This window comes from Rutidosis leptorrhynchoides, chromosome 6 (genome assembly GCF_046630445.1).
Source record: "Rutidosis leptorrhynchoides isolate AG116_Rl617_1_P2 chromosome 6, CSIRO_AGI_Rlap_v1, whole genome shotgun sequence".
Lineage (NCBI taxonomy): Eukaryota > Viridiplantae > Streptophyta > Magnoliopsida > Asterales > Asteraceae > Rutidosis > Rutidosis leptorrhynchoides.
The window spans coordinates 119,727,990-119,755,072 of NC_092338.1; the positions used below are offsets into that span (position 1 = coordinate 119,727,990).

At 31.9% G+C, this 27,083-nt stretch overlaps 2 protein-coding genes across 2 annotated transcripts; both read left to right on the forward strand.

The window, feature by feature from the left end:
- Nucleotides 1–22,330: 22,330 nt before the first annotated feature.
- Nucleotides 22,331–22,967, forward strand: LOC139854023 (uncharacterized). Its single transcript, XM_071843353.1, has 2 exons — nt 22,331–22,511; nt 22,618–22,967. Exons 1-2 carry the CDS (start codon nt 22,331–22,333, stop codon nt 22,965–22,967), a joined length of 531 nt encoding a protein of 176 aa, XP_071699454.1.
- A 63-nt stretch (nt 22,968–23,030) lies between these two features.
- LOC139854024 (uncharacterized) lies at nt 23,031–23,801 on the forward strand. The gene has a single exon (XM_071843354.1). The coding sequence runs from the start codon at nt 23,031–23,033 to the stop codon at nt 23,799–23,801; it is 771 nt and encodes a 256-aa protein (XP_071699455.1).
- Nucleotides 23,802–27,083: the final 3,282 nt, after the last annotated feature.

Genomic DNA, 27,083 nt, shown 5'->3' on the forward strand with positions numbered 1-27,083 from the left:
ATAGATTTTTATCTTCTTTAAATTTCGACGAAAAATTATTGTAAGTGATTGAATTGATAGACACCAATTTTCTGGTTCGTAGTAATCGTTGGATTTGTTAGTGGTGAGTTGTGGGCTTCCGATTTAAAGGGTCCTGGCTACCTGCTGCATCTATTGGCTATTCGAAACGTGGGCAAAAGCAGAAAAGTCTATTAATTTGATAACTTATATAATTTTTAGTTTGATAACTAATAGAATAATTAGTAAATGCACCACATTGTAGCTAAAATTTGGTAATAAGCGCATTATGGAAAATTTCGAGAATATTTTGGAAACTTTTTCTGACATACGAAATCAATTTCATCAATACTCTCAAACGGGTGTTGATGACAATTCGTTCGGTCAAACTTGGATCACGAATGACGAAACACTAACTGGTTGTGAAATCTGTGGAGATTATCACTCAACATGAGAATGTTATTATTACGTTCCTATGGAAAATTATGCACCCATAGAACCTGAATGGAACGATTATAAAGATTCAAATTGAGATTATTCTCAAGAATATATTCAAACTCAACAACCAGAGGACGAGGAAAATTATGTGTCAGAAAATTTATTAGATTATATGAAAATCAAACTCGAAGAATTTGAAGCTCAAAATGAACAAATGAGAGAGTTTGCAAATTGGCAAGCTGAAACTCTATCAGACTACACACCTGTTGATCTGAGGAGTCGTGTGCAAGAAAATCTCATATCATCGAATTTTGATGAATTCGAGAGCTCCGAAATCACCAATTATCCCGATGATACTTTTTATTCAGTTTTACCAATTTCACAACATATCGACACATTAGCCTCTACCGACGAAATCATCGATCCATCAATGGATGAAGAAGAAGTAAGGGTGACAAATTGGTACTCTTGGGAAAACGATAACGTTAAAAATTTTACTCCCGAGACCAAAGTGGTAGGACCGATAAGGACCGTTAAAGAAGAAGAATTTTCTTTGATCCCGAAATTCACCATTCCACAACCTTCCAACCCAATATTCTCAATAGACGAGTCATCTACCGAAGACGAACTACGAGCTGTAATAGATATTGACACCTTAAATTTTACCCAATTGGGTAATAGAGGTGAAAACTTTGATCCCGAGAATAAACGGAAGGAAATGTTAGGAATTGTCCACCCTATAGAAATATGTATGTCGGTGTATATCGATCTATTTGACCAAGAACCAGAAAAGAGACAAATCCATTTACTAAAAGCTACACTTAAAAAAGAATTAAGCAGTGACAATCGGGTAAGTCTAAACTTTAAACCCATTGATATATTATACACTACCCGAGATGTAAATAACTGGCTCACTATTCTAATTCTTGGAACTTATTCTACCGACTTCACATGTCGTCAGCTAAGTGTGGGGAAGTCTAACCCCACTTAACGTTAAATTAGGGGTTCGGGTTAATGCATAACTCGTTAATAAAAATGCATGATAAATTAGGGTAAAAGACGTATTTTTAAAGATTAGCAAACAGTTCAGAAAAGCAACCATTTTTAAAGAAAAACATGTGTAATAAAACAATAAAAGTAATGAACGATGAGGCGCACCATCTATCATTCGACGAACTTTGTAATTACAAACTGGGTATTTTTAATCACTTTACTACACTAATCACCCTCATGAATTTATTATTATAGTCTGATTTCATGCAAATGAGGGCATTGCATGATCTCAAGTGTGGGGAAGGGTTATAAATTCTCTCGGGTTTGCACTTGGTTTATTTGCCAAATTTTGTGAAAATTTTCAAATTTTTCAACTAAATGAATTCAAAATCATGTTTATACATATTTATGAATGATAAAAACTAGGTGTTAATACCGAAATTATCGTTACCTCGAAAAGGACATAAATTGAGAAACAACCTAAAATGCTTGAATTCATTTAAAATGGAAAAGAGGAATATAAAAAGGAAAAGAAAGAAATAAATAAAATCCAAGTGTGGGGAGAATGTACCAAGTTATTCAATTAAAAACTATCTATCACATGTTTCTGTAAAGTTATTGCAGGTGCTTTTGTTTTGGACAAAATTAACTATTTTACCCGGTAAATTGTAATATAAATGGAAGAAAAGATGGATCTACATGATGAATCAATTCCATCATTAAAATGAAGTCTTCAGAAAAAGACACGTGCTTCTTGATTTAGGTCAAGAAGTTGTCGTCCAGACCAGCTGTAGGTTGACGAAAAATCTAGAAATGTCATCTCTAAAATCAGCAGGAAATCCACGGACCTCAGTATCAAACAGGGTCGCCAAGTGGTCAGACTTATCCTAACCATGAGAGGATCTGTCTCGTAAAATGGAGAGGGCGCCGTGCAAATTAGCTTGATAAGACTAAGGAATCAGACCCCAGAAAGGATAATCTCCTTAAAGATTAAAAATCAGCTTTTAAGCATGATATTACTCAATCCTTGAGATTGACTTTAAAGATTGAGAATTCAAACTCATGGAATTCGATGATATCTAAACTCGAGCTTGAACGAGAAAATATTTTGATCAAAATAAAACCGATTTATTTTCTGAAAAAACCTATTTTCAATGCGTTCATTACCATTAAACGTAAAATCCTGAGAATTCACCTGAAATTCATTAGGTCACCTGAACCAAATCGGGTGTCAACCGTAAGAATGATGGTTGCATATCATGGTCGAAGACAGGACCTTGTGCCAGACAAAAAAAAATTATAGGGTGATCTTTACTATTGCTCCTACAAAGGATAATAATTGCATCCGACACGTTGTGGACCATAAACATCTGCATGTCATTAGACATCGCCTTAACAGTTGCTTGTTCAACGCTTTCCTTTACAACCGGACGATAGTTTACCGAAAGGTAATATACGGAGCAAGTATACTGGACGTGTGCTTTCCTAATACAAGGTTAGCAAGTGGGTGACACAAAACCGCAAGTTTTAAGCCAAAATTTTAAAATCTGAAACCCACAAAACCCACAAAAACATTTTGCAAACACCGGTGAAGGGTTATTCCGGAAAACTTATCTAGGGCAAAAGCTAGAATGAATTTTCAAAAGATCAAATGTTTTGATAAAGATCCAATTTCCTTAGAGGATCTACATTTTCATAGTCATGTGGGACTGTAAACCACATCGTTACTAACATTATTTATACCGCCGTATCAAAATCACTGATGTATAAAGTGTGAGAATAAAAAAGAAATTCGAGTGAAGTGTGATTTTATTTCAAGTTATGTATTGCTTGAGGACAAGCAACGCTCAAGTGTGGGGATATTTGATAGTGCTCCAAATGAACATATATTTAGGCGCAATATCCTTCCAATATGTAAAGTTTTTAGTTTCAATTGTTCTATTTTTATGTAATAATCGTTTAAATAAATAAGTGCGAAGACAAAAGAAGAAAATGAAGATTTGAAGACGCAAATGATCAAAAAGCTCAAATGTACAAGTTACAATCCAAGTGGTTCCATTTATTGATAATTAACGTCTAAATATTGACAAGATTACAAGCCGAGGAATGTAAAGTACAAGATATCTAAGCGTACGAAAGGACGTTCGAGAAACCGGAACCGAGACATAAACCGGGCGTAAATGTACGAGACAACGGAGCAAAAATTACAAGTCAACTATGCACAAGAATATAATATAATATAATATATATATATATATATATATATATATATATATATATATATATATATATATATATATATATATAATTAATATAAATTATATATATATATATATATATATATATATATATATATTATATATAATAATAATATGTCGACAAGCAAGAAAACAAAAAATATGTGAGCTGGATCTGACGGCCATGCGATCGCATGGGAAATAGGCATAAAACCCATGCGAGTGCATGAGATTTGCGAGTGCATGAGATTTCCACTAAAACCCCATGCACTCGCATGGGCATCAGAATTTGGAAATGTCCTATAAATTTGCCAGTTTACTGCCGAGTTGAGTGTACCATTCATCAATCTCTCTTTCTCTCAATATATTATATATATATATATATATATATATATATATATATATATATATATATATATATATATATATATATTAGTTTAGTTTTATATTAGTTAGTATGGGTAATGTAAAGGTTATTTTACGGATTTTAAAGTCGGAACTCTGTCTCTGTAACACTACGCGATTAATAATCACTGTAAGCTAAATTCTCCCTTTTCAATTATGCATCGTACTTAAGTTATTATTATGCTTATTTGAGCCGAAGTAATCGTGATGTTGGGCTAAATATTAAGACGGGGTTATTGGGCTTTGGACCATAATTGAGGTTTGGACAAAAGACCAACACTTGTGGAAATTGGACTATGGGCTATTAATAGGCTTTATATTTGATTAACTAAATGATATCTTGTTAATTTAATATAGAGATTTATAATTTGACGTATCTATATATAATCACATACGCTTGACTGGGTACGGTGAGCGGGATATTTATAAATACTAATAATTATTCATTTGATCTGACACGGGGATGGATTAATAGTCAATGGACTCATTAAAACAGGGGTGGATTACATTCAAAGGACACTTGGTGTAATTGTTAATAAAGTTATAAAACCTTGGGTTACACGCAGTCGATAACCTGGTGTAATCATTAACAATGTATTAAAACCTTATTACAGTTTAAGTCCCCAATTAGTTGGAATATTTGACTTCGGGTATAAGGTTAATTTGGCGAAGACCCTCGCACTTTATAATTATGACCGATGGACTATTATGGACTAAACCAGATGGACTTATCAAATAATCCAGGACAAAGAATAATTAACCCAGGGTAATAAATTAAAATCAAAACGTCAAACATCATGGGTACGGAAGTTTAAATAAGCATAATATATTTTATTTCATATTTCCTCGTACTTTTATTTATTGTTATTTTAATTATTGTTATTTATTTTATCGTTAGTTAAATATCGTCATTTACTTTATGCTTAGCTTAAAATATAAAATCGACAAACCAGTCATTAAACGGTAAAACCCTCTTTTTATAATAATAATAATAATTGTAATATATATATATATATATATATATACATATATATATATATACATATATATATATATATATACATATATATATATATATATATATATATATATATATATATATATATATATATATATATATATTTGTACAAATATAGTTGTTTAAAATATAGTGTAAAATAAGCCGTCTCCCTGTGGAACGAACCGGACTTACTAAAAACTATACTACTCTACGATTAGGTACACTGCCTATAGTGTTGTAGCAAGGTTTAGGTATATCCCATCTGTAAATAAATTAAATAAAACTTGTATAATATTTCTTTATATTTCGTAATAAAAATAATAGTATTTCGTACACCTCCGCTCGCACACTAACCTATCTCATGTTATAAGTATCGTCCAATACGTTCTAAATTTCGAAAATCAAATTGTGAGTTGGTTGTGCTTTGCGACGGTACAGCAGGTTCATTCTTCTTTCTGTTATTTTTTTTTCTTTTTTAGATTGTGTTAAGACAATTTATTATCAAAGATTAATTACATATTTAATAACGAATCTAAACATGGTTGGGATATTTGAATCCGTTGTTGGAGTCAATATATGGTTGTATGATATGTGAAGGAGGATGAAGAAAGGAAAACAGAAGAAGGTGTTAAATATAATTAGAACGCGAATATAATCAGTAAAACAGATTCAGACGAGTGGTGTTGGGTGTTTCGGGGTAAGTGTGAGGTCGAGGGTTCGAGCCCTGTTGGGGCATATTTTTTTAGAGCAGCTTTTACAATGGTATACTCTTTTATTCTATTATTATTATTATTATTATTATTATTATTATTATTATTATTATTATTATTATTATTATTATTATTATTATTATTATTATTATTATTATTGTTATTGTTATTGTTATTAGTATCATTATTATTATTGTTACTAGTATTATTATTATTAAGATCATCATTAATATAATTATCAATATTGTTATTATTAGTAATATAATTATTATTATCTTTACAAATACAAGTATTGGGATAAAAATTATCATTTATTATTATAATGATAACAACTAATATTATTAGCATTATCATGAAAATGATAAAATTATTGTTTTCATTAATATTAGTATTATTAAAATAAGTATTATAATAAAATTTTCATGTATTATGGTTATAACTACAAGTATGAAAATTATTATTATTATCACTAATAGTTGTATTAGTATTATTATCATTATTAATAAAGTTATTATTATTATCACTAGAAAAACATTAAAATCAAAACTATCATTTTTAATAAATAAATATCTTGTACATAAAAACACACTTATTATATTCACTATAATTATATTGAGATTCCACGAAACTATATGAAAAACATATTAACATTATATAAATACTACATTTAACAAATTAGGTATTTTAATATAATACTAAATATATAAATAGATACTAATATAACTATAATAATTATCTAAGATACATATACAAAATAAACATATATAACACATAATTTAAGATATAATATAAATATATGATTTTAAATGAAATTTAGTATAAATTTTATATAACTACACTTACATAAATAACATATATATATTAGTAATATAAAAAGGATATAACTAATAAAATTTATATATATTTATTCGATTACAACTATGTATATTAATAAATATACAAATGATATAGGTTCGTGAATCCGAGGCCAACCTTGCATCGCCCCTTCAAGTCTGGTAACCTAAGAATTAGGGAAATGGCCCCTAATTGACGCGAATCCTAAAGATAGATCTATGGGCCTAACAAACCCCATTCTGGAATTTGGAATGCTTTAGTACTTCGATTTAAATGGTGATTGCGATTGCCAATATTATGGCATACTTGCGAGTATGCGGGGGATATTCTATACGCATTATGTTAATGTCGGTTACCAGGTGTTCATCATACGAATGGATTTTATACACTTGCGAGTGTAATGATATTTATGAAAAATGAGAATCTTGTGGTCTATTAAAATGATGGAAATGAATGTTTATGATAAACTAATGAACTCACCAACCTTTTGGTTGACACTTGAAAGCATGCTTATTCTCAGGTATGAAAGAAATCTTCCGCTGTGCATTTGCTCATTTTAGAGATATTACTTGGAGTCATTCATGGCATATTTCAAAAGACGTTGCACTCGAGTCGTCGAGTTCATCAAGATTATTATTAAGTCAATTATAGTTGGATATATTATGAAATGGTATGCATGCCTTCAACTTTCGATGTAAATGAAAGTTTGTCTTTTAAAAACGAATGCAATGTTTGTAAAATGTATCATATAGAGGTCATGTACCTCGTGATGTAACCAAATGTAATGTATTCGTCCTTATGGATTAGGACGGGTCACTTCATGTGGTATCAGAGCGGTGGTCTTAGTGAACCAGGTCTTGCATTAGTGTATCTAACTGATAGTTGCTTAGATGCATTAGTGAGTCTGGACTTCTACCGTGTCTGCATGTCAAAAGTTTTGCTTATCATTTCGTATCAAAAATTACCTGCTTATCATTCTTAGGAAATCACTTGCTTATCATTCTTAGTCTAGACACATCTTACTGCATTGATTGCATGAATAGTGTATAGACAAAATTCATATCTTAGCGTATCTGCTAATTCATATCTTATCGTATCTATTACAGTAAACTTTGCCTGACATATTTCGTAAATCCCTCCATAATCTACGAAATCTTTTGTCTATATATATAAATATTCTATGTAATTAGGATACCATCCGATAATCGAAAATCATTTTATATCGAAAAATCCTCTATTCAATCATACGAAATGGAATTCGTCATTAGTTCAAGTCCCTCGAATTCCGATATGGAATCCCACTCAAGCTCCGAAAGCAGTGTGACCGGAATGGATCAACCAATTAGCCATCATCTATTGTGGATGAATTGGGGATGGGTTCGTAGCCTCCTTAATCATTGGAGACAAGAAGAAGGCGATCCTTTCTATCCACCACATTGTCCTCTTGACGAAGAACCTGAAGCACTTACCGGCGAACCTGTTCAAAACACCATTTTCTCTCTCATTTCCAGAGTATCTCGTCACGATTATATACTACATCGAATTCTAGATTTTATTTATCCGCTTGTCCGAACCGACAATCACCCCGGTGTAATAGAAGAAGTTAACAAGCTTCGCTCTCGGGTAGTGGCTTTGGAGAATATGGTGCAAAGATTACAAGCACCAGCGGCAACACCGGCAGCAACAGTACCACCATCAGCAGCACCGGCAGCATAACCAGTACCACCATCCACAACATCCACATCCCATGATTCAACATCACAATCTGTATCTCGAGCATCAAAGTCAAACGCACCATAGATACCAAGGAGTACCAACAACAACAAGCGATGAAGTATTAATCTATAACATCATTGGAGAAACATTCGGTAGCGATTATGTAATCTCTAAAGTCTTAGAGATTATTTATTCTAGTTCCAGCCGAAAATCAAATGAGCTTAATATGATATAAACTCATTAAATCAGTATTACATCTGAAGAAAATATATGTGTATATATGTTTTCATAAAGATTGTAATTAAAAATTCTTTTGTACAAACTGTTAATGGTGAAAATATTTTAACGGGTAGGTAATACCCGAGGAATATTTAGATTTCACATTAATAAGTTACACTGTACATTCTTCGAATCTGATTCAACAGTCATTTACTATCCTATTTACCTCCACAAGATATACGAATCCGTTCACCACAAAATAATCATTTTCATTCAATTTCATATTTGGATTTTGACTTATCAGAATCCAACAAGTGGCATAATGAAGAAAACATTGGACAAAATAAAATTTGTTAGAAACAAACAAATTAACTATGAGAAATTTTGTTATGAATCCACGCTAACTGTTCCTAGGTAACTGATTACATTTTATTTATCACAATTTATTTATCGCAATTTATATTCTCGCAATTTTATTTATCGTCATTTAATTTCTGTTATTTATTTTACGCACTTTAAATAACGGGACACGTATACAAGGTTTTGACATATCATATCGACGCATCTATATATATTATTTGGAATAACCATAGACACTCTATATGCAGTAATGATCGAGTTAGCTATACAGGGTTGAGGTTGATTCTATAATAATATATATACTTTGAGTTGTGATCGAGTCTGAGACATGTATACAATGGGTCACGATACGTATTAATTAATTCGAATATTATATATTAAACTATATATGAATTATTGAACTACTAACTGTGGACTATCAATTGAGGACTACCAACATTGGACAATTAAAATGAATTAAAATATTGATTATAACATATGAAACTAAACAATTCTTCAAGTTTGCCACTTGATTTCATCTTAAACCTCATTTGTATCTTGACGATTCTAATCTACGTTCAAATTTTTCATGATTCTTGAAAACACCTCAATCGAGAGGATGAACCAACCGCACTTCATCTATGGAAGAAAAGAGTGATGCATATAGTTATGCACCTGAAAAACTCTCGGAAAATGAGTAAACATTTAACGCGTAGCTGTGCTAATTCCTTTAGCATTACTATTACCAAAAATAACTTTGCAATCTCTTTCCAAATTAGCCAATTTTGTCATAGCTCCAGCAAGTCAACTTCGACTTTTCGTTCGAAACAACCTTATTATAAACTTGATATATATATATATATATGTGTACTCTTTTATTGTTACCGGGGAACCTTTTATATTCCATCATATTACCAGCAGACGTACCAGTAACCTCGTTGCTCCTTGGCTTAAATCTCTTCGACAAATCGCTATATTTATCTATTGAAGTTTTATCATGAACTCATCGGCATCTTGTAACGAGAATTGCCATACCAATTACCGGGAATTAGCAATCAGTATGTTGAATCTCACAACGTTTCTACATCAACAGTTACGTATACATATAACATTTATCTCTTAGAAATATGACCTTCCATTCTGAAATTCTGAAAAGCACCCAGTCTACGAATCAATACTCTAAATGTGAAAAAGTTGAATGATGCAGCAAAAACTGTAAACGACCTTAATCGTCAAAAATTTGATGATAAGGGATAGTATGTTGGCAAAGCTCAGAAAAGTTGGAACTGGAAAACGGATTGAGCAAACTATAAAGGAGAATGTGGACAAATCACAAGGACTAAATCTGTACTTAACGAATTCAGATGATTCTGTATCTGATGAACTCTTCAGCGAATATCTTGCTCCTTATTTATTCTAAAACCTTGCGAAAGGATTTTCTTCATCAACCTTCGATCATAGAAGTTCCAAAATATCATCATAAATATCTTCGATATTTCTGAAGATATTTTCATCACTATCCTTATCTGAAATCAGCTATCTTTTTACGTCATCTGTATTACACCATAAAGGAAACTGTTTAGTTTCTATATTCTGTAACCTTCAAGTTTAAATTATGGATGATTTTGAAGTAGTGTTGGGAATTGATGCATGAGTTAGTATAATATAATGACACTTGATCAACGTAATTATATTACAATAAGTCATGCTAAGTTTCTAATGGGACATGATGATTCACAGATCATAAGGTCATCATGTTCCATGTTACATAACTCTTTCATTCTGCTTAACTTCTGAACATATCAATAAAATATATTCTTGATAGTTCTATTCTCAGTGATTCTGGTAATTTAACAAATCAAATCGTGCGACTATGTTCTTTCTTATTTAGAACATTAAGTTCATTCGAAGTTCCATAATTACGAATTTTGTACCATTACTCGCTTTACTAGAGGTCGAGAAGAGAATAAAAAGGCAAAGAGCTCCAAAATATAAGAGAAAATATAAAGCCTAATAACAACACGGAGGTTACAAACCGTTGATATTAATACGAATAGCAATATAAAGACACGGTATAATTAAGAATAGTATCATCCCAAGGTAATTGTAGAAGTAAACAGATTTTTCTAGTGGAAGATTGAAAAGAAGGATGACAGAAATGATAATTAGGAAAATATCAAGGATTAGAATGTGATTAAACATTTTCACAATCTTTTGGATGTATGAACTAAGAAAAAAAGTATAAGAATGATGAGAATAATAGAACGGAAGAGTTTAATTTATAAGGGAAATATCAGATAGAGTAATCGAGGCAAATCACCGTATTTAATTATAGAGATCTTAATTTCCTTACTCGCCGAAGAATCAAATCTTTTAGATTTCGAAGATTTTCTTTAAATTCCTTGAATTCCGGAATTCAATCCTGATAACGCCATTGGTTAATACGAACCTGCATTTACCCATTTCACTCTTTTGTAATAGCTTCATTCGTGCTCTTCGAATAATCGAATTGTTTTATCCATATTACTCAATGATGATAAAACTCCAATTATCAGCTCGTATGTGTCATGAAAACATTCTTATTGTCAGCCATGACGACCTCACTCAAATTTTGGGATGAAATTTCTTTAACGGGTAGGTACTGTGACGACCCGGAAATTTCCGACAAGATAAGCAAAGTCTGTAATGTTGAGCTACAAAATTTTGAAACTATTTTTTTTTATAACATATGACCTTTGACTAATCCCGACGATTCACGAGCAATTCTTTGTACCTAAATATGTATATGTATATATATATATATATATATATATATATATATATATATATATATATATATATATATATATATATGTATATATATATATGTATATATATATATATATATATATATATATATATATATATATATATGTAATGATTTGAAACTTTAAAATATAATATTAACATCAAAAATTAAATATGTAAAATATGACATAAAATAATTAAGTTGTACTTAGAATGAACCAATATTTAAATATGCGATTTCTATGAATAATTATTATTATATGTATATTATAATATATATAAAATTTATAAATAATATAAATTTAATAAAGGTTATCATATAATATGTGATTCTTAAATAATATATAATATAAGTTAAAATATAGTTGTTATATTAAATAATAACATTAATATTAATATCAGTATGAGTAATAATATTAATTATATGAAATTTGATATGTATAGATTGTTATATTACTAATATTATTATCATTAATATTATTACAATTAGTATCATTATTATTTATAATTATTATTAATAAAATTATTATTATTAATATATTTATTAATTATATAAATTATATAAAAATTGAATATCGTACAATATTGTTACCTGTAACTATCCTTCTGTATTTGGATTTTGTCTCCTGTCTTTGATCTGATTAAAAATAGAATCTGAATTCAGCTACACAACAAATTCAGTTGTGTGTCTCGATCCCTTTCTATTTTTTTTATTTTTTTTTTATTTTTTTATCCTTTTCTTGAACTGAAACTGTCGAACCTTTTTGCTATACATAATCAATTGATTTCTTCTTAGTTTTGGGCATTACATCAACTTTATATCATCACCTATCAATTACAAATACAACTAACAGCTCGTAAGGGTAGAATTAAACCAAAAATCAATTCGAAAATAGGTATAGCTCTGTTCTTGGTATTTTTAAATCAAAAAGCTTGAATTCAAATTTAATTGCAAAAACTAACAATGCAGAGTTATTAAGAATCATTTAGTGAAACTCTCTGTAAATTTCCAAGTCTTAATTTATCAAATTGGTTGTTAATTTTGGAGTCAAAGTTTTGAGAAAAAAAGTCAACTAAATTGTTCTTCGCTAAATTCGTTTTCATTTTGAAGTTTCAGATAAAATTTATGATTTGTAAAGTTTACTTTGATGATTTCTAACCTATCTCATGTTATAAGTATCGTCCAATATGTTCTAAATTTCGAAAATCAAATTGTGAGTTGGTTTTGCTTTGCGACGGTACAACAGGTTCATTCTTCTTTCTATTATTTTTTTTTTCGATTGTGTTAAGACAATTTATTATCAAAGATTAATTACATATTTAATAACGAATCTAAACATGGTTGGGATATTTGAATCCGTTGTTGGAGTCAATATATAGTTGTATGATCTGTGAAGGAGGATGAAGAAAGGAAAATAGAAGAAGGTGTTAAATATAATTAGAACACGAATATAATCAGTAAAACAGATTTAGATGAGTGGTGTTGGGTGTTTCGGGGTAAGTGTGAGGTCGAGGGTTCGAGCCTTGTTGGGGCATATTTTTTTAGAGTAGCTTTTACAATGGTATACTCTTTTATTATTATTATTATTATTATTATTATTATTATTATTATTATTATTATTATTATTATTATTATTATTATTATTATTATTATTATTATTATTATTATTATTATTATTATTATTATTATTATTTTTATTATTATTTTTATTATTATTATTATTATTATTATTATTATTATTATTATTATTAATATTATTAATATTATTATTATTATTGTTATTGTTATTGTTATTGTTATTAGTATCATTATTATTATTGTTACTAGTATTATTATCATTATTAAGATCATCATTAATATAATTATCAATATTGTTATTATTAGTAATATAATTATTATTATCTTTACAAATAGAAGTAATAGGATAAAAATTATCATTTATTATTATTATAATGATAACAACTAATATTATTAGCATTATCATGAAAATGATAAAATTATTGTTTTCATTAATATTAGTATTATTAAAATAAGTATTATAATAAAATTTTCATGTTTTATGGTTATAACTACAAGTATGAAAATTATTATTATTATCACTAATAGTTGTATTAGTATTATTATCATTATTAATTAAGTTATTATTATTATCACTAGAAAAACATTAAAATCAAAACTATCATTTATAACAAATAAATATCTTGTACATAAAAACACAATTATTATATACACTATAATTATATTGAGATTCCACGAAACTATATGAAAAACTTATTAACATTATATAAATACTACATTTAACAAATTAGGTATTTTAATATAATACTAAATATATAAATAGATACTAATATAACTGTAATAATTATCTAAGATACATATACAAAATAAACATATATAACACATAATTTAAGATATAATATAAGTATATGATTTTAAATGAAATTTAGTATAAATTTTATATAACTACACTTACATAAATAACATATATATATATTAGTAATATAAAAAGGATATAACTAATAAAATTTATATCTATTTGTTTGATTACAACTATGTATATTAATAAATATACAAATGATATAGGTTCGTGAATCCGAGGCCAACCTTGCATTGTTCAGTTTCGTCATATGTATTTTTACTACAAAATACAGTATTGTGAGTTTCATTTGCTCCCTTTTTAAATGCTTTTGCAATATATATTTTTGGGCTGAGGATATATGCACTGCTTTTATAACTGTTTTACGAAATAGACACAAGTACTTAAAACTACATTGTATGGTTGGATTATTAAACCGAATATCGCCCCTTCAAGTCTGTAACCTAAGAATTAAGGAAATGGCCCATAATTGACGTGAATCATAAAGATAGATCTATGGGCCTAACAAACCCCATTCTGGAATTTGGAATGCTTTAGTACTTCGATTTAAATGGTGATTGCGATTGCCAATATTATGGCATACTTGCGAGTATGCGGGGGATATTCTATATGCATTATGTTAATGTCGGTTACCAGGTGTTCATCATACGAATGGATTTTATACACTTGCGAGTGTAATGATATTTATGAAAAATGAGAATCTTGTGGTCTATTAAAATGATGGAAATGAATGTTTATGATAAACTAATGAACTCACCAACCTTTTGGTTGACACTTGAAAGCATGCTTATTCTCAAGTATGAAAGAAATCTTTCGCTGTGCATTTGCTCATTTTAGAGATATTACTTGGAGTCATTCATGGCATATTTCAAAAGACGTTGCATTCGAGTCATCGAGTTCATCAAGATTATTATTAAGTCAATTATAGTTGGATATATTATGAAATGGTATGCATGCCGTCAACTTTCGATGTAAATGAAAGTTTGTCTTTTAAAAACGAATGCAATGTTTGTAAAATGTATCATATAGAGGTCATGTACCTCGCGATGTAACCAAATTTAATGTATTCGTCCTTATGGATTAGGACGGTTCACTTCATAATGGCGCCTCAACAGTAGGTGTATGTGCAGTATTAATTGCAGACATGGGCACAATAGAGATTATTGGTGCAGTAGTCGTAGTGATTGGAGGTAGGGCAGGCAGGGATGCAACGGGCATAGGATCAAGGGTGAGCTCCATTACAGCAACCAAAGGAAGCGTGTCTTCTCATCAACACAGACAACCGTAAAACAGTAATAATCAGACTAAGTGCAGACACGGTGATGTAAAAAATAAGCAGATGACCCTACCTTCAGAAGGCGCGCTAGATGCAGGATTGAATGCCATTTTCTTTCCCTGAACAATCAAGTTAAATGCAGCGATGCCTTGCGCTTCGGTGGCGCATCCACAGCAACGCTGGATTCAGCTGTTTCCTCAACTACCTCAGAACTGGTGCCAGCATTGATATGAGCTTTTTTGACAGTGTAACCTTTGAAGTCCTCTTCAACCATGCATTCTTCAACCTTCATAACTGCATGAATGACATGTTACAGTTAAACAAATATAAATATTAAATACTTATTAAATCTATGGTTTGGGCAATAAAATTATACCCTTTCCAAAGTATGTGTTTAGACCCGTAAGTGGAGTTAGGTTGAAGTTTAACTTCTTAATAGTTCATTTGAAAAATTGCAAATGCGGGTGCAAGACTAAAATAGCTACCTATGTGAACATGAAGTTTTGCCGCTTCAATGGAGCTTTGGACTTAGCTGTCAATATGTTCACTAAAGGATTGGGACACATGGCTTATAATAGTGTCAAGATTGTCTTAGGGATATGTAAGAAACTGATCTGTATGATATTTTATAGCTTTCATATGAGTGGAAGGGTTCAATTTCTGAAACACCCTGATACTCGAATTCTCGTAAATATTATACTAAGTGAAAATTCAATTTCTGAAACATTTTCATTTATGCATTGGTTTGTTCTGTTTGTTTAATTATTTTAGTAATTCAAGGATTACACTAAAATGGGGGGATTTGTTGGTGATTTTAGTGTTATCAACAATCATTTTAGTTAATTGGGATTTACTAGAAAGCAAAGGCTTATCGAATTAAGCTCAATGACGAGTTTGAAGAGTGTGGAGTGCACGCTCGTTCGACTTAATTCAATAAGGTATTGAAAATTACATCTTTTCATGGGAAGGTAACCACGAATGGTTACATCTCTTCAGAAGAGTGATGTTATTTCTAAAAGATATAAATGAAGAATTGCATCTTTTCGTTGAAAAGTTGCATATTTACATTGAAAGGTTGCGTCCTTTCACTCGCACATTTTCACTTCCTATAAATATAGGAATATGTTTTGCTTTCATTAAAAAAAACAAACCGAAAACACACACATATTCTCTAACAATTTGATCAGTGATTTCATTGCCAAAAACACTGATTGCGTTCTTGTCTTATCCCTGTAAAGATTTCGTGCAACCGAGGCAATCGTAGGGTCGAAATACTTTATAGAGAAAGTGAATACACGATTCAAGAATGAATCCGGCAGTCAAGTCTAACCCTTATTTTATATATATATATATATATATATATATATATATATATATATATATATATATATATATATATATATATATATATATATATATATATATATATATATATAAAATTATTGATATGATTGATACACACTATAAATTTGAAGAGAGAAATTTCTTACGAGTTTATATGTATAATGACAAGATTTTGAGGGATTGTAGGATACAAGGTTTCCGATCTTCAAAGATCAATTCATTTTCGAAAAAACTCAATCCTTTTTCGACAATTGTTGTGTTCACAAACATTTGGATGAAAATGATTTATCAGGAAAAATTTAAAGATTGTTGAATCTACTGATTTCCAATATTTGAAGGTCAATTCATTTGAAAAAAAAAACTGAATATTTTCTCGGGGATTGTCGTGTTTACAAACATTCATGTAGAATGATTTGTTGGTGATTTTAGTGTCATCTAACGTACATTTTAGTTAGTTGTGATTTACTTGAATGCAGGTGTTAGCTAGCTATACTTACCAACGGGTTCGGGGAGTGTGGAGTACACGCCCGTAAGAGTTGGCTACTAACTGCCGCGCAAAATGCGGGGGTCAAGGGGGCTGCGCCCCCTTGCGGGGTCCAAGGGGCAGCGCCCCGAAACCTCAACCGAAATGACACTATCTGTTACTATACATTTTATTGAAAGGGTGTCATTCAAGAGTTTTTCTCGCCATAAATGAAGGGTTACACCCTTTCATTTCCTAACTGTTTCTATAACAGTTTTATGAACGAATTATTGTTCATTCTTCATTCATAAAACCAACAAAAAACACACACATACTCTATAACAATTTGATCAGTGATTTCGTTGCCAAAAACACTGATTGCGTTCATGTCTTATCCTTGTAAAGATTTCGTGCAGCCGAGGCAATCGTAGGATCGAAATACTTTATAGAGATAGTGAACACACGATTCAAGAATGAATTCGACAGTCAATTCATACCCAATTTCTAGCATGATTTCACCAGGTTATGAAGCAATTTGTTGAATCGACTGTTCAATCCTATGAAGACGTGATATTTGATTGAACGCTCTTTTACCATGATAAAACGATATCCATAATTTCGGATTCACATAATACTTGGGCTTTGGAAACACATTGTTGAAGGGATCCATGTCGATTTCTAACTCATGTCATTGCAATTGTAATGATACACAAGTACTATCTTGAAATAATTTTTTACTTTCGTAGCATTCTTTAATTACCCTTGTATTTTTTTCTTCATACATACAATCAGTTTGTGCATTATTAATCAGGGATTTGAACCAAATGCTTTTTTCTTTAGCGTACATATGCAGGTTGCTTAGCTTGACCATTGGGATAATTAGGAAAACATTAGATGACCCTACACTTGATGACCTTACATTGTAACGATATACAAACAAAATTATGTTAAAAAATTACTTTATATATATATATATATATATATATATATATATATATATATATATATATATATATATATATATATATATATATATATATATATATATAGTAAATTAGATTACATAAACTTCTAAAAAATAATGTATTTCTATATTAATCTATCTATCTATCTATCGACGTATCCATCTATCTATACACATATATAATGAAATGTCCCGTTCATATTGATTATAAACGTTCCATATTAATTGATTTCGTCGCGAGGTTTTGACCTCTATATGAGACGTTTTTCAAAGACTGCATTCATTTTTAAAATAATCATAACCTTTATTTTATCGATAAAAGTTTTTTAAAAAACATTACGTAGATTATCAAATAATGATAATCTAAAATATACCGTTTACATACGACCATTACATAATGGTTTACAATAAAAATATATTACATCGAAATAAGTTTCTTGAATACAGTTTTTACACAATATCATACAATCATAGACTCCAAATTTTGTCCTTATTTTAGTATGCAACAGCGGAAGCTCTTAATAATCACCTGAGAATAAACATGCTTTAAACGTCAACAAAAATGTTGGTGAGTTATAGGTTTAACCTATATATATCAAATCGTAATAATAGACCACAAGATTTTATCTTTCAATAACATACGATCTGTATAAAAATCATTCATATGTTGAACACCTGGTAACCGACATTAACAAAATGCATATAGAATATCCCCAAAACAGAAATCCATCTGTATTAATAACTCGAAGTACTAAAGCATACCATTTTCCAGTATGGGAGGAGTTAGTGCCCGTAGATCTACCTTTAGGATTCGCGTCAATTAGGGTGTCTGTTCCCTAATTCTTAGGCTACCAAGCTAAAAGGGTGATATTCGGTATTCATAATCCAACATAGAATGTAATTTCAAGTACTTGTGTCTATTTTGTAAAACATTTACAAAACTGCATGTATTCTCATCCCAAAAATATTAGATTTAAAAGTGGAACTATAACTCACTTTCACAGATTTTTACTTTGCCGGAAATAAGACTTGGCCACTGGTCGATTCACGAACCTATAACAAATATGTACATATGTATCAAAGTATGATCAAAATATAATTACAACATTTTTTATTACGTTTTAATGATTTGAGTTTCTTAAGTCAGCAGTCCTCGTTAGTAACCTACAACTAGTTGTCCACAGTTAGATGTACAGAAATAAAGAAATATATATTATCTCGAATCAATCCACGACCTCGTGTATACAAGTCTCAGGCTAGATCACAACTCAAAGCATATATAATATTTGGAATCAACCTCAACCCTGTATAGCTAACTCCAACATTACTGCATATAGAGTGTCTATGGTTGTTCCGAAATATATATATATATATATATATATATATATATATATATATATATATATATATATATATATATATATATATATATATATATATATATATATATATATATATATATGGGTCGATATGATATGTCAAAACATTGTATTCGTGTCTATGGTATTCCAAGATTACATAATATATGTTAGAATACATGTATAATACAATATAAGCTAGTTAAGTTATGATTTGTATAAATTTGTTACAAATTTCACGTAGCTATAACAAGCAAAATTATCCAATCTTGTTTTACCCATAACTTCTTCGTTTTAAATCCGTTTTGAGTTATCCAAGTTGCTATGGTTTCATATTGAACTTAAGTTTATGAATCTAAACATAAAAAGTATAAGTTTATAGTCGGAAATACAGGTTACAAGTCGTTTTTGTAAAGGTAGTCATTTCAGTCGAAAGAACGACGTCTAGATGACCATTTTGGAAAACATACTTCCACTTTGAGTTTAACCATGATTTTTGGATATAGTTTCATGTTCATAAGAAAAATAATTTTACCAGAAGAATAGCTTTTAAATCAAAGTTTATCATAGTTTTTAATTATCAAACCCAAAACAGCCCGCGGTGTTACTACAACGGCGTATGTCCGGTTTTACGGTATTTTTCGTGTTTTCAGGTTTTAAATCATTAAGTTAGCATATCATATAGATATAGAACATGTGTTTAGTTGATTTTAAAAGTCAAGTTAGAAGGATTAACTTTATTTGCAAACAAGTTTAGAATTAACTAAACTATGTTCTAGTGATTACATGTTCAAATCTTCGAATAAGATAGTTTTATATATATGAATCGAATGATGTTATGAACATCATTACTACCTCAAGTTTAGTAGGTAAACCTACTGGAAGTGATAAGAAATGATCTAGCTTCAAAGGATCTTGGATGGCTTGAAAGTTCTTGAAGTAGGATCATGACACAAAAACAAGTTCAAGTAAGATTTTTACTCGAATTAAGATAGTTTATAGTTATAGAAATCGAATCAAAGTTTGAATATGAATATTACCTTGAATAAGAAAGATAACCTACTGTAAATAAAAAAGGTTTATTGATCTTAGATGATTACTTGGAATGGATTAAAAAGCTTGGAAGTAAACTAGTAAACTTGAAAGGATTTGTGAAGTGTTCTTGAAGTGTTCTTCCTATGATGATTATAGCTTAATTCTTGAAGTAATTTTTGATGAAGATGATGATTAGTTACTGGAAAAATTCGTTCATAAGTGTGTGTAGATGTTGAGAGAGAATTAGAAAGAGAATTGGAAGTGAAATAGAGTGGGTGGTGAGTGGTGAAGGGTGAGTGGGGTTAAAAGGAGTTCTTGTTTTGTTTCCTTGCTCATAAGTCATGCTAGTTGCCAAATGATGGTTCCCACATGTGTTAGGTGACTCACATGGATAGCTAAGAGCTGATCATTGGATTGTATATACCAATAATAAATACATTTAGAAGCTGTGTATTGTACGAGTACAAATACGAGTGCATACGAGTAGAATTGTTGATGAAAATGAATGAGGATGTAATTGTAAGCATTTTTGTTAAGTAGAAGTACTTTGATAAGTGTCTTGAAGTCCTTAAAAAGTGTATGAATACATATTAAAACACTATATGTATATACATTTTAACTGAGTCGTTAAGTCATCGTTAGTCGTTACATGTAAGTGTTGTTTTGAAACCTTTAAGTTAACGATCTTGTTAAATGTTGTTAACCCATTGTTTATTATATGTAATGAGATGTTAAATTATTAAATTATCATGATATTATGATGTATTAATATATCTTAATATGATATATATACATTGTGGTTACAACGATAATCATTACATATATGTCTCGTTTCGAAATCCTTAAGTTAGTAGTCTTGTTTTTACATATGTAGTTCATTGTTAATACACTTAATGATATGTTTACTTATCATTTATCATGTTTAACATAGTGTATCAATATCTTAATATGATTCATATGTATTTAGTAAGACGTTATTATAACGATAATCGTCATATATATCGTTTCGAGTTTCTTAATTTAATAAACTCATTTTTATGTATATCACTCATTGTTAATATACTTAGTGAGATACTTACTTATAATAATCTCATGTTAACCATATATATGTCTATATATATAACATCATGTAGTTTTTACGAATTTGTAACGTTCGTGAATCGACGGTCAATTTGGGTGGCCAATTGTCTATATGAAACCTATTTCAATTAATCAAGTCTTAAAAAATTTTGATTGCTTAACATATTGGAAACATTTAATCATGTAAATATTAATTTCATTAAATATATATAAACATGGAAAAGTTCGGGTCACTACATATAAAACAGGTGATTAGATTCTATCTATCTATACACATAGGGGAGTGATATGTACACAACCCTTTTTTGTATGTACAAAACCAACATGCTTTACAGTGTTGTACTGTATAAACCTGTAAAACATCTTGGTTGTGTATATAATAAAAAAGGTTGTGTACATATCATCACCCATACACATATATAAAACAAGTGTTTAGATTACTTAGAGCTCTCTCAGCGGTACGTTGACCACCCGTCGTTGCCCGCCGCCGTTGAACGGCACCGAAATTAGCACGGCGAAGTTGGGCCGCCGTTGACTGACCCGTCCTCCATTTTTTCATCGCATGACTTTACCAAGGACGTGTAAACTAGCCGTTGCAAGCTTCAACGGATATATTTCAGCATTTTTCATTTTTTATTTTTTTTTTCCCATTTTCAATCCTATTTATACCACACTCCACATCTAAACATATACACATTAAATCATTCAACACAATCAAATATTACAACACACTCTATATTACAACCTACTACAAAAAATGAATAACTTGTATCTTAACGATTACGATTTCGAAGATGTTATGGAACTAGCAAGTGCGTACAATCCGGAGCGACAACTCGAAATTCTTGATTTTTTAGACGCCGACGAAGAAGAAACTTATGAACCTATCCCAAGAGCTCCAAGAAGACATTTTCCTGAGAGATCGAGATGGAAGGGCTGCACTTTTATGGAATGATTACTTTTCCGACACACCAACATTCCCCGAAGATAAATTCCGAAGACGTTTTCGAATGAGTAGTCGATTGTTTAACCGTATCTTCGCAGGTATACTCAGTTATTCTCAAGAACCAGTTCCTTCATACTTTAAATATTTTCATCAAAGATGGGATGCAACCAGTTTACTCGGGTTTACTGTTTATCAAAAAATTACATCGGCTATACGACAATTAGCATACGGTGTTGCTCCCGATATTTTTGACGAGTATTTGCATATTGGTGAAAGCACATCGTATCTGTGTTTAGAAAAATATTGCAAAAGTGTTATACATTTATTTTCGAATGAATATTTAAAAAAACCGAATGCCTCCGATGTTGAACGTTTAACTAGAAAACATGAGGAAATCCATGGTTTTTCGGGTATGCTCGGTAGTCTAGATTGTATGCATTGGGCTTGAAAAAATTGTCCAGTTACTTGGAAAGGGCAATACACACGAGGCGATCATGGTCACCCAACAATAATGTTGGAAGCGGTCGCCTCCTATGATTTATGGATTTGGCACGCTTACTTTGGACCGGCTGGTTCAAATAATGACATCAATGTGTTAAACCAATCCGATTTATTTAAAGAGTTGCTTGAAGATAGATCTCCACCGTGTAACTATACGGTGAATGGGTTGAGTTTTACACGGGGCTATTATTTAGCGGACGGCATATATCCGGATTGGTCAACACTTGTGAAATCGTTCAAAAGTACGGTCGAACCAAAATTATCCAAATTCAAACGGTACCAAGAGGCAGCAAGAAAGGATATCGAACAAGCATTCGGTGTACTTCAGGGTCGTTGGGCAATCATTAAACATACTGCACGACAGTTCTATATCGAGAAAATCCAATGCATTATGTATACGTGCGTGATTTTACACAGTATGATAACTGAAGATAATGGTCGAGCATTTTGTGGGTTAGAGGAGGATTATCAGCCTGCTCGTCGTGCATTATCAATGCGAGAAAGGTTTGATACACAACTCCGAATGGACAAAGAATTACGAGATTCTACCATTCATCGGTTTCTTCGAGATAATCTTATCGAACACATATGGAATTTACCACCGAATGCGCGTATCAGATATAACCCAGCATCAGGACCTTCTGCAATTCCCGAGCATGTCAATGACAATGAAGAACCAGGACCTTCGGGAACTAATAACCAAGATGAAGATGAGGAAGAAGACGAAGATGAATACGAGGACGAAGATGAAGACGAGTACGAGGACGAAGACGACGAGTAATTTAATTTTTATTAAATGTAATTTTATATTTCGAATATTTATATTTGTATTTGTTTTTAATAATAATGTAATGTTTAATTAATAAAAAAATTAAAAAAAACAATTATTCCATGACATTGCGTCATGGATGTTAGCGTTTAATCTTTGGTATGTCATGGGATGAAGGAGGAGAGAAGGTGCTGATGTGGCGCTGATGTGTCAGTCAATTTATCCATGACATTGCGTCATGGATAAAAGTGCTCTCATGTGGCATGCTTAGGTCAATTTCAATATAAAATGATGATGTGACACCTTTAAATTATTTTACAATAAAAGGAAACAAATTAAGACGTGATTGTTTATATATCATAAGTTTAAATTATTATAGATGTTAAATAATCATCCATTTATATTATATTTATGCATGTAATTTCATAAATTTCAAGAATCATAAATTTCAATAAGCACATCTATATTCTTTTTAAACGTTTAGTGTTTATACTTGAGATGTAGATACATACTGCTTGAACAGATTTTACAAATAGACACGATTATTTAGAAACAAACCTTGTACTACATGAGTTACAAACCGAAAATCTCTTAGCTCGAATATGTTAAATTACTTATGTATGCTTGAATTATTTGGACAGATTTGTTGGGTTCTGACAAACCCCACCCTGCATACTACGGTGCATGTTATTTCGTAAACGATACACTTGGTCGGTGTACACTATTATAGGGTAAAGGAAATCGCGTAAGATACTATACGCAGTGTTAAGCTTCATAATTCGAGTGCTCACGAGATGCATACACTTTAAAACCTATTATTGATAAATATCGTGGTCTATTATTAATAAAGCCATTAAACAGCGATCACAAAGGTTCATACATTTGTTCTCTTGAAGTGACACCCATAAGAAATCCATAACGGAGTAACGGACACCCTAAAGTATCCATGACAACAGGTCAACAGTACACATCCGAAGATCAATGATGATGTCATAGCTGAAATCTAGTCCTATTACAGTGACATGAGGAAAGGAAGAAAGACAAATATAGTCGATTTTGAAGACATTTATTAAGACAATTTTAATACAAACCACGACTTACTAAACCAAAAAACTCCTCTTCAAGTTTGATAAACACATAAACATAAAGATTGTGTGATCAAGCCAAAACTGACTTGAGTGCAATTAGTTGACTAACCTTCGGAAGGGTTTCCTTCGGTTTGCGTGATGAGTATGAGGGGTGTTGTGGTGGTTGACTTTTGCTGAGCCACCAAGGTGATCCTAGAAGAGTAATCAGCTGTGGTAAGTGTGAAATGTTGATTAATTGCTAAATGTGTGATTATGAGCAGCATTTATAGGCATAAGATGGCGGTTACCAAGGATAACCACCACTAGCCCACTAAACCACGATTACCACTCCTGGAATCCTCTAATCATGCCTACTAACTGATCCACGTTCTCCTGATTTGTCGGACGGACAAGTAGCTGTGCAAACCAAGTTAAATGCTAACGGCACGCTACGGGTGACGTAGCGTAAGAGTAATCGTGGCCTAAGAGCGGCGTTGACTTGGTATCCAACCAGGAGTTGAAGCTAAACGTCCAGCTACAGGATACGCCATGCGTCACACGTGACGGCCATGGCGGGACGTACGTCATTAAGTCCCCCCAGTTTGGTTGTAATCAAATTGCCTTTGATTGTAACGGAACTATATTGAATAAAATATTATAAAAGGCCATCATTACTGACACGCCGTAAACGTCAAATCCTGTTTCCTCGTAGGGTGTGCTAGGGGATGATGTCAGCAATCATTACGTTCTACAGCTGTAAAAATGAAACGCCACGAATCCAACGTCTATGGTTCAACATCCCTAGGACACGTGTTCGATCAGGATCAAAGCCCATGAACTGGGCCCACAGTAAGTTTCTTCTATAAATATGGTGTTTTTACCTCCTCATTGTTACATCTCTTTCTCCGCTTCCTTATTATTAAAAAATTCTTAACTCCTCTCCATACGCGTGCCGTTTTCATTCTTAGGTAAACCAAAATGTCTAAGGCTAACGTTTCTACGGAAAGCACTACCGTTACGACGGAAGAGATGGAGAAATTTATAGCCGAGTATCCGGTACTTCAAAGCGTACCGACGATGGTAGCGATACCCGGCCAGCGTGCCGACGAGCCACCACAAGGATACTTTACCTTGTATTGGAAAGCGGTGGCACTGGGCAACTTGCGTTTTCCGTTGAGCCCATTCGTGGCGGCTGTGCTAGACCATTATCACATTAGCGTCTCGCAATTACATCCTCACGCATGGCAGCGTGTTACTATTTTCGAGATGTTTTTTAGGGCACAAAACAGACCTGCGAGTCTGAAAGTTTTTCGAGCGACGTTCAAACTCTCTGCTTCCAGAAAGGGATGGTACACTTTTGAGAAAAAGTGCAACTTTACCACCAAGAAGTCTCCGTCCCTCCATGATTGGAGGGGAATGTTCTTTTTTGCCGGGACCGAACTGCTGGGCGAAGGGCGTGCCCACCTCGCACAATGGCATTCCAAACGTTCTCCAGATATCTCCAAAACTCCAGACCTTGACCAAGGGAAGCGGGAGCTTTTTAATTTGTGTAAGGACGCTACGCTAGAGATGCGTCCTTACGGCAAGGTGATGCTGAAACTCTGCAATGTTCAGCATTATCGGCCATGGAGTGACAGAGTGCCATTAATCATGTGCGACGGAAGGGGTATGCTCTTCGTGCCGCTACGTCTTTAAGCTTGTAAGTATTCTGCTCATGTAATTTTTCTAACTCAATTTCTTTTGCAGAGATGGATTTCAACAGATTTCTCCGCCGCCCTTCTCTTGACGGCGTTTCCTTCAAGAGATTCCCAAAAGCCAACCTTCCGGAAGGTCATCCTTTGAAGGGAGATGATGTTGCTGCTGGTTCATCCACCAACGCTACCAGCGACGTGGCAACGACACAACCTACAGCCGGCTCAACTCCTGTCACCAATCCGGATCCAATATCCGTCGCTGCTCCCCCGGTTCAGCCGGAACAGCAACTTCAGCAGCAGAAACGCCCCCATTCTCCCCCAAAAGTGACCGTCACAACTGGCAGTCACAAGAAGAGGAAAACGCCACGAGAAGTTGCAGAAAGCAACTTAAAAACTTTTGAAGAGATTCCCAGCCAAGGTGGGTATTATGAAAACCCTGATAATAACCCCGCTACGTCACCAGAATCCCAATGGGAGAAACTAATCAAGTTTGTTATTTCTCCAGGGTTACGCATGGGAGTCCCTATCGTCCA